This window comes from Haliaeetus albicilla, chromosome 13 (assembly GCF_947461875.1).
Source record: "Haliaeetus albicilla chromosome 13, bHalAlb1.1, whole genome shotgun sequence".
In the NCBI taxonomy this organism is placed as follows: Eukaryota; Metazoa; Chordata; class Aves; order Accipitriformes; family Accipitridae; genus Haliaeetus; species Haliaeetus albicilla.
Genome location: NC_091495.1, coordinates 1,786,417 through 1,799,776, shown reverse-complemented (window position 1 = coordinate 1,799,776; position 13,360 = coordinate 1,786,417). Strand labels below are relative to the sequence as shown.

The following is a 13,360-nucleotide window of genomic DNA, read 5'->3' as shown; positions in this document are numbered from 1 at the left end:
GGAGAAAGGAAAGAGTCTTTGCAAATTTTCGTACCATGCTGTGACAGCGTGTGCATCATTTTCCCTGGCTCCTCCTTCTTGCTGACCTATTTCCCTGGACTGTAGCCTCCTGAGGTCATACGCGTCCCTTCTTAGATGGGTGTACTGCATCTGGCACCACGGATTCCCAGCCTCACTTAACCCTGTGGGATGTTACTGTGCTAATAAACAGAGAGGTGTACGGGCAGCCATCCTGACCTACGTGTACAAAGTGCTCAGAAGAGGACGACGTTCAGAAAGTACATACCCATGCGTCTTCCTCTCTTCTGTATCGGGGTTTCTCCTCCGCCAGGAGAATGGAGCAAGAGAGGGGAAAATGAGGCAAGGTCTGGGGAAGGAACTGCCTGACTGGAAACACATGAGTTGCTAGAACTGCAAGAAACATCTGCTTCTAGCCCAGTATCAGCCTCCATCGCTGTGCTACTTGGCCAACCCAGTGCAGCGCTGTGATTTTTCACACTTCTCCATGAACCAAATGACCAATCTGCTGAGCAGCTGCACTCAGCGTGGGGAGTAACTTCCATCCCAGGAAGGTCCAAATTCTGTGGATGCAGCCGGTTGTGCAGAAAGATGGGGAGGAGAGGGATTTTCATTTGACACCAGAAGACCAACAAAAAAAGGTGACTGCTCTGTTGTGCTCTTCTAGTTCCCATGTGGCCAGATGCTGTATCTGTGTGGCCAGATGCATGAGGGCCTCCTGGGCTTGGCTAGTACAGACGTTCATTAGAGACATTCATGTGCTGAGACTCCAGGAATGGAAAAGAAGTATTTGAGGACAGCAGTCCCTGAGTAGAGGAATGAACCATGCCAGATTGTTAACTACATAAAAATTTGCCTATCTGTCCAAATGAGAGAAACAGCACCTGAATCACACAGCACGAGTCTGGCCCACTAGAAAGCTTTTTTTTTTTTCCCCACCAGTTACTGACAAGAAGCAAATGCTTTTTTTAAATTACTCATAGACCCAAAGTCTGGTGGAAAGAGTTAGTACCAGAACTGGGAGCAGAAGTTAAAAGGAGAAAAATGAGAGAGAGTGATACAGCAGAGGTGCAAGGTTTTGCTTCCCCGCTGTGAGGGCCTTCAAGGATTTGATTCTGCCATCGAGGATGCACAGCACGTTGCTGAGTATCTTGCCACATTGACTGTCATGCCACAGCTCATCAAGGGATGGGAGCTGCATAGTATAAGAGCAGATCAGGGCTCAGTTTTGTAAGGGTTTTTTGTTGTAACATATCTGCTTTGGCGCTTCTGGGAGAAAACTCTAAAAATAGCCTCTTTTTGCAAACATTAGCAAAGAGGGGAGCTTTGTGCAGAAAAGCTGTTGTCTCTTGAAAACTGAGGGCTACCACCTGTTCTCCATGTGTCAGGGCAAGGCAAGTGGATTCCCAACTCGGGCATCTCAGTTAAGATGCCTTCTGGGAGACAGAACAACCCTGGGGTTGCGAGTCATTTCTCTACCCCCACGTCTCTGGCACAGCCTGTCTTATTGCAGAGGGCCTGCCTAGGGGGTTTCAGGACTGGGTATTTAGTTTCTTAGAAATGCAGAAAAATCTAACTCATCCCTTTGTAGTGATGCCCTCCATGCAATACTTGCGGGAGTCCAGGGACACATGCAGAAAATAGCATTACTGCTGGTCAGCGTGTTTCTGCCAGGGTGTTGTTTTTGAAGAGAGTTGGGCTCTTGGTAACCAGAAAGGTTGTTGTTCTCTTGCAGAAAATTTTGCCACAGAGAAAGTTTCTGGAAAAAAAAGCCAGCTATTTTGACTGACAGCGATTTGGTTTGGGTTTGAAGAGCTGACCCAGCCAGGCTGCAGCGGTTGCTGCTCTGTTACCTGTCATCCCCTTCAGGATGGGTCTATCCAGCCCAGCAATATCTCTGACAAGTTGCCTAGAAGGAGGCACATTCTTCCCTCCCCAAGCCCGGGGACTCTGAAGAACCTGGGAGATGTAGCAGAGGAGCAGGAGACATCCTAAACAGGGGTCCTGCACATCACTACAACAACGTGGCCATGTTTAACTTATTTTTTTTTACTAGCAGCGTTTCTCAGGTCCTGGAGTAATGTTATTCAGACTGTCTGCAAAAATCATAATTGTCTGGAGGGAAAAACATTTCTGAAACAGCTTTCATTAGCATATACAGCCCTACTTTGCTCCAGCAATTACCAGGCATGAAAGCAGAAGGCTGCGTATTCTGTCAAAGCTTTAAACTTCTTTCTTCAGTGCCCATCCCTGAAATCAAATGATTCCCTATTTAGGTGTCTCTGGAATGCTTATAAATATCTTATGAGTTCTTTACGCCACAACTAATGGACAGACAACTTGTCAAATGTGGCGGCAGTGAAATATTACGTGAGTTGCTAGCTGAAATACCCTCCTGTTAAGAGTTCATGTGTAAATGCAGTGCCATCTTTTATCCAGAAACATCATTTGTCATATTACACTCCTGCTAGTTTTCCTCCTAACCCCTAGATAGATGGCTTATTTAGAGAAACCCAAGCTATTGATGGCAGCAAATTGAATTATTCATATGTGTCGCATAAAAGAATACATCTGAGCCCTCCCTTAAAACCCATTTTCTTTTTCCCAGCAATGTCTGAAACGGTCTCTAAAAATGAAATAAATAGAGTGTTCTGGGGAGTGAAAGAAGAAAGGCAATGTAGTGCTTTCAAGCTAAACCTTCCTTCTTTTTTTCCCCTACAAATTGCTGGATACTGCTGTGAAACTCATCCATTGGACGTGAGCATGAAAGTGTAGAGACGGAAGGTGGATCCTAAGCCGTGTCCTGTTCCGTCTAACCCCTCTTCTCAACATTCCCAAGCATACGGGGGCATTTGGGCTCTTAGACCCGTCCAAGTTTATGGATTGTGTTAGTTTCTTTTGGGTACTCAGGTGGGATGCCAGTGGAGACGAACTCTGGCAGGACTGCACAAATCTGACTGGCAAAATGGTGGCAGATGCATTTCAATGTAAATAAATGGAAACCAGTACATTTATGGAAAAATAATCAAATTCATTTGAACTCAAGGCTGAGCTTGTAACTGCGAGCTGCAAGTCAGGAAAGAGACCGTGGAGAAATCATTGTCAGTGGTGTGAAGTCCCACAGAACAGTGTGCAGAGCAAACCAATAAGTTAACAAAATGTTGGGTATGTTAAAGAGCAGTGTTGAGAACAAGACAGAGTGCTGGCGGCATTTTGCTGCTGTATTAAAGCTCGATGCAATCCACTTTCTTAAGCGGGGTGGGTGATTGTGGTCCCCACTTCTTAAGGACATTGCGGAGATACAAAAGGGAAAAGAAAATGGTCAAGTGGAAGTAGCAGCCTCCTTAGAAGGAGCGGTGGAAAAGGTTGGGACTCTCCGTTTTGTAGAGAAGGTGGGCAAGGGGTGTATGAGCTGGTTGCACAAGATCATGAAGGTGAAGGACGAGGTGAATGCAGACCCACCGTTCACCAACCTGCAATATTAGAAGCAGGGGACACTTGAGGGAGCTGGTAAGAGATTGGCTTAACATGGATAACAGAAAATCGTTGTTCACACATGGAAAAGTGAACACTTAGTGACTTGCTGCCAAAAGAGGTTATGGCAGATCAGCAAGTTCAAAAGGGATTAGACAGATTCATGGGTGAGGAATCCATAAACAGATATTAAAAGGAAATGGCAAAGCTTTTCTTTCTAATGCCTCTTACACAACAGTTGTGGGTGCTGAGGGAGCACAAGGGATGAACTGCAAAGTGTGGTTTATGTCATCTTCCACTGCTGCTGTCAGAGGTTGAGCTTGGGCCTCAATGGGCCATTGGTCTGACCCCATAGGACACACTTTATGTTCCTGGATTCCTTCACAGGCACATTATTAACAGGTTATAAGAGTGATTACACTTCATTTGCATTTGATTTATTTTTCTCCCTTAAAGGAGAAGCCACTGGAGTCTGGAGATACTGAGCCCTGCCAAGGGATATTAACCTTTATTAGCCAGCCCTAGGTGAAGGGAGCATAGCTGAGAAGTCACCTTCAGCAGTCTCCAAGTGCCCTCCTATGAATCTTCTTAAGAGCAGCCAGGGCCCAGAGCAGTTCTGTTTCTCATCATCACTTCCCTGAGTTTGCAGACCGACGCTATGCAGTGACGTCCCCACGGGTCTGGATGAGCTGCACGCTGTCATTTGGAGAGGGTGGGGGTGAGGCACCCTTCTTTAAGAACTGCACCACAAAGGCTGCTGCGGCAGCTCCGAAGCAAAAAGAGGACAATCGTGAAGGGCCGCTCCCCCTGCCCCAGCTTGAGCGGTGTACTGCTACTCTCCTTGCTGAAGTGGCTCGGTGAATCTCCCAACCTTCCTCGACAAGCAGCGTCGAGACCATCTGCTCTGCAGGGATGACCTGCTTTGGTCCTCCTGGCAGGAACCTCTGTGTCTGCAGACTGTGGAGGTCTTCCTCTCCCCGAGCGGGAGCCCGCAAGTGATGCCCCATGCCACGAAGAAGAACGTCGCCAAAGTGCATCGCATTTGCCGTGGCGTCACCCTTCTCCACAGCTGAGAGCGTGAGCTGCTGAGAGCCGCTTCTCCGTGGTGGCTGCTGGCCCACCTGCAAAGTCCTCACACGTGCCTTCCCTGTGAATTCAAAGGGTTGTTGGGAGCCCCTGCCACTCACACAAAGATTAGGGATATTTGCTTTATGGCTGTGATTACCGCTCTTCCAGAGAAAGAGTGTGATTTAGGAGACTGTGGCAGCTGGATCTGTTTATTGCTGTCTGCAGTAATCGCCTTCCTGTGGCAATGTGTTGAATGCAAGTTACTGATGAGCTATAGGCAGACTGGCTGTGGGTGTCTAGAAAACATTACAAGGGAGATGATCAAAATCCAGGGGGACAGGAAGAAGAATGGGCTTGGACAGCTGCATCCAAGGGTTTTTTTTTTTTTCCCCTAGTATGTTTTGGTTTTGCAAGGTTCTATATGAAAAGCTTTCCAAGCAAGGAGAGACCTCTGTGAGCCCATTTCTGCAAGGCTGGCTGCTCGACCAACAAAGCAATTTAGACTGGGAGTTGGGGAAACGAGAAGAGTTGGATCAGGTCAGGGTTAGTGGGTTATGGATCGTTTAAATACCTTTAAAATTGAAGGGGAGCAACTGCAAAACTCAAAATGGTCAAAAGAAAGAAAGAAACAGGCAAAGTAAAATAAATAAATAATACATCACCAGGACAAAGAATCCATGATGGCAACAGGTTTTAGAGACATCACCTCTTAAGTAAGCATCAGCCAGCTGCTGCTCAGTGACAAGTGAAGTGTGTTAAGGCAGAGCAGTAATAAACTACAGCCCTTGATGGGAGAGCTACCATCCCGCATGCTGCCTTCGACATCTGGTGCATTTAGGTGAACTCAGGCTACTTGCAGAAGAGCAAAGGGATGCAGAGTGCTGCTCAGAATAGGACATCATGTTTAACTGCATTACTGAAACAGGCATATTGTGGAGGGAAACAGAGCACATATTATCTTATAGTCGCATCATGTGTTGGTCTTTGTCAAAACCAGACCACTGGACCATCTGGGTTTGAAGCAGATCCCACAGGGCCATACCAGAAATTAGTTTTGCATGCAGTGTGTGCGTGTTGCTGAACAGGTTGCTTTGAAGGAAAAGAGGAGTAGTACCAAAAGGGCTGTTTGCTGAGTATCCATCAAAAGTTGCTGGCAGCTGTGGTTCACAGCAGACCTCGTTGTCTGACTTCTACTTAGCGTTTTAATACTGGAAGGGACTATGTGACCATCAAGTCCAGCCGCCGGTATGTCGCAGGGAGCCCACAGCAGGCTGTCTGCAGAGCCTCTGTTCACTCATAATGTGAAGGTAAAGCACATAGCTTTTAGAGATAGCTAGCCGCGATTTAAGAAAGGGCTTCGTGTAATAGAAAATCCATTACAACTGCAGAAAAGTGTTCATCACCACCTCTGTTAAAAATCTACACCTTGTGTCTGCTCTTCATCTGTTCTGCTTTCAGTCGCTGGGCTTTCTTCTGCTTTTCTGCCAAATGAAAGAGCTGTCTCTGATCAGAAATTATCTACTCATGCAGGCACTTACAGACTGTGATGAAGATGCATCTTAAATTTATCTTACAAGTGAAGTTGGCTTCCCTACTTTCTTCGCGTGTAGGTCATTTTCTGCGGCATGACGCACGTACCTGCCTTCTGATTCCTGATTTCTCCAACATATTTGGGAAATGGTGGTACCAGAACTGGACCCATTATGTATGTGTCTGTAGTACCATACCTCTCCTTCCCTCTCCGTGGATCACGTTCATTCCTCCTGTGGTGCATCACAGAGGAGGTTTATTTTCAGCTTGCTCTTGGCAGAACACTCTGGTCTAGAGGTCCTTCTTGGGGTCGCTGCCTCGTGAAACAGTTGTGTTCAGCTCTGTGTACAGCCAGCCTTCCTCTGTGCCTGGTGATTCCTGCTCCCAAGTCATGCTCCTTTCAGGAATGGGGTGTCTACGTGATTCAGTATCCCATCTTAAATTTCCTCTTCTCTCTCCCCTCCCTTCTGCACTCATTTGCTAAGGAAGCATTACTATCAACTGAAGCAGCTAGCTGAATTTCACAGACTAGAATTCGTCGATGTTTCAGCTTCGTGCTGTCGTTCTGCAGGGTGGCTACGTTTGTGGTTGTGTTCAAGGCTCACTTCTTGCGCAGGTCATTTGGGAAGTGTCAGAAGCAGCCCACTTGAACACAAAGGTCAAGGTTTCCCGTTGAACTGTCTAGCACCCAAATTCCAGCTGCTGCAAAATTCCATGCCCTCTGGGGCTGGGAAGCAGGCACCTCCCTTCTCCCAACAAAGTTCTTTTCTCCTCTGTATCCTTTGTCACATCCACAGTTTCTGCAGAAATCCAGTTTATGTCCTGCCCATGTCGCCTGTGCCTAATGCATTTTAGGGCTGTGGAGGTGCCCACCATTGAAAAACAGGGGTAAACAAGGCAAAGAGCTTGTGGGGGGGGTCCCATTACTGGGGGGAATGGGAGGAGTGGGATGGGACCTGACAGGGAAGGGAAGGAAAAAAGGGAAGAAGGGAAGGGAAGGGAAGGGAAGGGAAGGGAAGGGAAGGGAAGGGAAGGGAAGGGAAGGGAAGGGAAGGGAAGGGAAGGGAAGGGAAGGGAAGGGAAGGGAAGGGAAGGGAAGGGAAAGAAAAAGAGCTGCTTGCTTTCTTTGTCATTCACTGTAATCAACATTCATCTGGGCAGGGTGCTGTGCTTTCTGCAGGAATTCATGCTTTGGGGAGATGTCCTCTGAGGCCTCATCTCCTGGTAACTCCAGTCTTGCCTGCACTCCTGTCACCTCCTCCTTATAACAGCCACAAAATGGCTGGTGGATAAACTGAGACTGAGATTGCTTTATCATGTGCTGTCTTCTCAGCTGAACTCTGAGTGTTGGTGAGGGACATGCAGCGGTAGTCAGTGAGGATGAGGATGGTTGTTGTCATTGTAATAACTGCTTTTTCTACAAAGGATCCACTGGAAGCAGGAAATCCCCACCGCATGCTCAGTAATTTCAGAGATGTGTCATTTCTGTTACAGGACCATTTGCACAGGTATCCTTTCTCACAGCAGCACCTCGCATGGGCTGCAGAAAGTGCAGACCACTTGGCAAGGGGAAGGGCTGTGGACCTTGCTGCGATTGTATTTTTCATGTTAAAACACAAAGACGTGTCTCCAAGCCAGAGCCTGACTTGCAGTGGAAAGGTGCTGCCTTCCGTAAATATTCTCTGTGCGTTGCGGTTAGAAGTGGTTGTGCAGTTGCAGTGGAAGCTGCTGGAGCCAGATGTCATGTCTGAAAAGGGGTGAATCCCTCCACATCCCAAAGAGACTGTCAGCTGCTGCTGTTCCTTGACACCCTGTGATCCTCCTGTCTCTTGTCACTTTTGTGATTGCAGCTGCATCAACATGTATTTTGCCTTGTTTCTTCCTAAGATTTTTCTAGCATCATGAAGATAGCGATATCGTCTGACTGACAGGATAGAGGAGCTCTGTTCAAAGAGGATAACTCAACTGTGTTTTCACCAGCTCAGTAAAAAGCCTGGAGTAACTGGGATTTGTTAGGAGACTAACTTTGAGGGATGTTTTCTCTAGTGATGACAGAATATCTCAACCGAGAAAGGGCTGCTCTTTGCCAGGTATTTTTTTTTAATGGTTGCACAAGTTCTATTTTGATTGCTTCTTGTTTGGTTGGAGGATGCACTGGTGGTATACCTGTAGAAAGAAAAACCTGACAGTTTGATATTTCAAATTGCTTAAACTCATCTAGCTTAACATTAAATAAAGAAAAGTTTGTCTGTGCAGTCTTGCTCACCGCCCAAACCTTGAAAATTAATTAGTTATGCTATTCCCTAACTTCTGCAGGAGTTAAAAGCTTTCAGTCAGAGTAGTGAAATTATGATGTAATTGTGAAAAGTTCCATGTAAATTTATAAAGAGACTGTTAAACATGAAAGGAACAGTGCTGTGGACAATAATATTAGTGAGTATCCAGGATTAGTCTGCTAACCCAAAGCAACTGTAATTGGTAAAAGTAATTCTGACTTCTCAGCACCCCTGATGTCCAGCTCCTCCAGTGTCAGGGTGCAGCTCTTGCAGAACCAGAAAAAAGTGAAGACAGCCAGCTAGGTAGCCAAATTGTCAAAAGCTTCCCAATGTCATAAAGGTTTCTGGATAGGGAAGATCTCTCGGTAGGCTCAGGATTGGGTATCGTGTTGTAAGAGAGAGAACATTGGAGAGGAAAGTTTGCTTGGAGAAATGAGTGTTTAGCTGACAGGGGTAAGAGGTACCTTTTGCTGTTGGATTTCTTTCTGTGATTTATGACTTTTTTTTTCTTTCGCCCTTCTGGTTCATATCTGGACTACATGAATTATGACAGAATTATTCTGTCACTCTTGGTGATTGAGAGTCAGGTCATCCGATCCAGTGTGTGCAATGGGGACTTTGCCCATCAAAATGGCATTCACGGTGTAATTCTACTATTCAGTTAGTATGAGCCTGTAGAGACTTAACCTTCCCCGGTAAGGTTTTTTTATAGACTTATAGAATCATTTAGGTTGGAAAAGACCTTTAAGATCAAGTCCAACCATTAACCTAACACTGCCAAGTCCACCACTAAACCATGTCCCTAAGCACCACATCTACATGTCTTTTAAATACCTCCAGGGATGGTGACTCAACCGCTTTCCTGGGCAGCCTATTCCAATGCTTGACAACCCTTTCACGTTAGCATAACTAAGAAAACTTCTGCAATTATCCTCTTGCAACCTAACAGCCACCTCTCTGGTCATGGAAGCCCTCTGAGATGTCATGACACCACCACCCTGAGAATGGTTAGTCCCTTTGGAAAGCAGCGTAACCGGTGATTTTCTGGTTCAGCACTTGATCAAAGTTATCTAGAGAATCTTTGCCCCATTTTATCTTCATCTGCAAGAAAAGGCAATTTGAAGTATCAGATAGATACAATGCCTGCACACTACTAAGCTAATAACTGCGAAATCAAAAGCATTTTTGTTTTTGTATCTTACCTGTCATGAAGTTCAGGAAAGGGCACTGTTTCAAGAGACAGTTTCAGCAATGTTGTGGATTTCCTCCCTCCCCCTCTCTTCTCTTACTCGTGAAATGAAAGACTATTGGTATTAAAAATTACTTACATGGTCTTTTCTGAAAATTAAAGCAGAAAGGGAAGTCACCAAGCTCAAACACAGTACACCAGCGTCAGCAGGTGTCCCTTCAGAAGTGGGATTTTTTTGAGCTTGTGCCAAATGGAGCTTTGTCACTTCTGCTGAGGCATCAAGACTCCTGACACAGGCTGGGGTGCTCTACGTGCCGGTGTTCACGTGCACCACCTAATCTCAGTGCATGGGACCTGCCTGGTCCCCCCCACCTATCCCTCCCAGGCCCCTCTGGTCTGTGGCAGGTGCTTGGCAGCAATATCTGTTGAAGCAGACTCTCCACGTTAGCAAGCGATGGGCCATGTCATCTGGTGGGTTCCCCAAATGGGTCAGCTTAGGAGGCAATCCCTTTGCCCAGTGCCAAGTCTTTGAAATATCGTGAGGCTGCCAGCATTTCCTAGGTCCTCCTCAGTCATGGCTCACTAGTGGCATGGTTAGAAACTTACCTTCTTGCCCATGGGTTTATTTTCCTGTCTTGCACACTTATTCAGGAGTTTCTTACTTAGAGCTCACTGGTAGAGCAATGTCACTTTAGCAGTTTTGGCCCAAAGGTCAAAAGCTCCTGAACAGGCTTCTGAGTTTCTAAGAGGGACACAAAACCTGTGCCCAAAAGGGTAGATTTCTAGACATGACACAGATGTCTGCCTTTCAGTAAGATTTTGCACAGCATTTATCCTACAACCAGCGAAGAATACGCAACTACAAAAGGGGTTTTTTAGAAGATTTTTGGCCACCTCATCTCAGGATGGAGGTGCTCCCAGGGTGAGTTAAAAAGCTTTGCAGGACCGTCTTTGCACCAAAGCTGTAACTCCGAAGCCTGGAATAACCACAGCCTCGGTGCCTGTTGTTGCATATGGACTCCCTGCAGGCAAGGAAGATGCTCTGCTGGAGAATTTTACTCAGCAGCGGGCAAGGCAGGTCCCCTGTGGACCAGTCCTAGCAATCACCGTGAAAGAAAGTTTTGCTCGGTCAGGGTTGCTGCAGCTTGACCATGGGTCATCTAAGAAACATGCCTGGGCAGGTGCTTCTGCCTACACACTGTAATTCTGGCAGCATCCCATTGCTGCTGGAGCAACTCATGGTTTTTTTCTCCTTCAGCTTTTGCTACCTTCGTTCCTCATGCTTAGGTTTGCACTACCTTTGTGACCTTGTCCTCAATGGGTAATGTCTGGCTGACATTCTCCTGGCCACCTGAGCAGTGACCTTCCAGAAGACTGGCATTTGAGTTGGGTGTTACAGAGCACCCGAAGCTTACAGCTCCTTCTGCATTAGATAAGTGACATTATGTTTTTGAAGTGCCAACCCACCCAGGTTCACCCTGGTTCATCTGGTTAAAGAGTCGCTTTCCTTCATTCGTGAAAAACGAACATGTAAAACAGGCCCTTTCCAGCTCCCTGCAGTGATTTCCAAAATCTGTCATTTCTCGTTTCTCGCTTTCAAGTTCCTGCAATGGTGATGGAGGCCGTGACATAGTCGGTGAATGGAGATTCCCCTCGTGTTCGTAAGGAGGACATCTGCCAGCCAGTGCTGCAGTGCATGCAGTAGGAGAGAAAAAGAGTGCTGACTTTGTGACGCTGGCTGGGGTGGCTTCCCCAAGCCCTGGTGCTTCTCTCCCCTTTGATTTTGGTGCAGACGTAAGGGTTCGGGTCTCTCAGCCTCCCCTGGTGAGCTTTTTGGCAGGGCAGGGAGGGAGATGTGCCACGGCCGCAAGTCCGATCCTGAAGTCCTTCTGAAGGATGCCACTGGCTGGTGTGGACATGGCAGGAGGGCAGGCTAACTCCTGTGGTCCTGTCCCTGTGGGGCCACAGCATAGCAGAATGGGTGCGCAAACCCTGATGAAAAGGGTACAAGTGGTCCCAGTGCTGGCCCTGGCTAGAGACCCCTGCATGGTAGAGACCCCAGGGTGGGTCACCTTCTACCATGAGTGCTGGAGACCTGTCCTGATGTTGAGGAATTGCCCTGGTGTGACTCGGGAGAGTTTTATGGGCGGATGATCACAGCCTTGGCCCTTGGCAGAGGAGAAATAATGATAGCATTAACCAGCACCTCTACATTTCTCTCTCCCTTGCTATTCCAGAGCGATTACTCAAGCGACACCGAAAGCGAAGACAATTTCCTGATGATGCCACCAAGAGATCATCTCGGCCTCACTGTGTTCTCCATGCTCTGCTGCTTCTGGCCATTGGGAATTGCTGCCTTTTACCTGTCTCATGAGGTAACGTTAAAACGTCTCCTGCTAATTCAGAATTTTGCATCCATGGAGTATCCATCACCCCACACCAGCAAGGAAAGCTCACCAAAACCCAAATGTGGGCAAGACATTCTCCAGGGTAGTGGGAGGTGGTTAAGCAGGGTAGTGTGTTCCCCACCTTGATATGTCTCTGTGACAGTGGTGGTTGTCTTGTGAGATACTTTGTTGAGGGGGGAGTCTACAAAATATTTTAGATTTTAGTTGACAATGGTCAGGTTCCGTGTCAGATTATACAAAGTCCAGCTAGGGATTTTCTGTGGACATGACTTTTGAGCGGAAAGCACCCTTGCTATCTCAAACGCTTGGATTTCCCATTGGAAAAACTGATCTATTGGTTCCCAAGCTGATCATCTGGAAAAGCAGACCAGGTAATACCCTTCCAGGAGCAGAAAGATAATTTCTGTTCTGCAGAAGCAAATTTGCTTTCCAGGAACCATTTCTTTTCCCCCTGAAAAATTGCTGTCTGTTCTTCTTGTCCAATTTTAAATGGAAATATTTTTTACCAGAGAAGTGACAGTGTTTTGGTTTGTTTCCTTCATAAGACGGGCTTGCTGGTTTCCAGCCTGTGCCTGACTAACAACCACCTCATGCCCCATCATTTGTTTCAACAAGTATGTCTTCATAAGTGCCTGCAGAGTAATTATTGAGTTTCCCAGCATGGCAGATAATGTAACATGACAGAAAAGGAGTCACACTGGAAGTCTCATTAGTGACTGCAAGGAAATGTTCGCTTACATTTCTATCTACTGGTGGTTGCAATGCCTATTGCAAACTACAGTCTGTACTCCACAGCACCAGAATCATTCACCCTCTCACCTGTCTTTCTAATTTCTCTGCTCTAAACATCTACCGGCACCGGGTATTTGTCAAGCCAGAGCAGGCACTTCAGATCTAAAGAATCCTAGTCTTCAATATCAAAGAAATAGATACAGCTCTACTATTTTTTGCTTTAAATGAAGTGTCTGTCATTGAACTTGGAAGCCTCTGAAACAATTAAAGTTTGTGCGGTGGAAAATAACAAGTTTCCTTGTTTGAGTGCTATTGATTTCTCAAGTTTGGGCCAAGGGATTTGCCTGATGATGATGACAGTAAAAAGTAAAGCATCGGGTGGGATCCACACGCACTTTAGTATTCTGCCATTTGGTCCTTCAGGCAGAGCTATTTGCCAGCAGTTTTAATGGCCACATCTCTGCACACACGTGGACTAGCCAGGACTTTTCACCAATGCTGCAGCCAAGGAAAGATTGAGAGTTCATCGCCATTAGCAGCGTGTTTGCTCTGTGCTGGGGAAAATAGCACGTTCATTACTTTCCTGCAGTAGCATTCCTTCAGGAGGCCTGGGGATTGCTAGCTAGTTTTATCTAAGCAATGAAAGCACAGCACAGGCCAATAAA

The 13,360-nt window shown here is 46.6% G+C and overlaps 1 protein-coding gene across 2 annotated transcripts in view; it reads left to right on the top strand.

The window, feature by feature from the left end:
- The window catches only part of SYNDIG1 (synapse differentiation inducing 1), a 77,961-nt gene that overhangs the window by 15,653 nt on the left and 48,948 nt on the right, over positions 1–13,360 (top strand). For both annotated transcript variants that reach the window (XR_011327376.1, XM_069799867.1), the window contains exon 3: positions 11,793–11,930. Coding sequence is in view for 1 of the 2 variants with exons in the window: in XM_069799867.1 (XP_069655968.1) it covers positions 11,793–11,930 (138 nt within the window). In the remaining variant the exon portion in view is untranslated. The remainder of the gene's footprint in view (positions 1–11,792; positions 11,931–13,360) is intronic.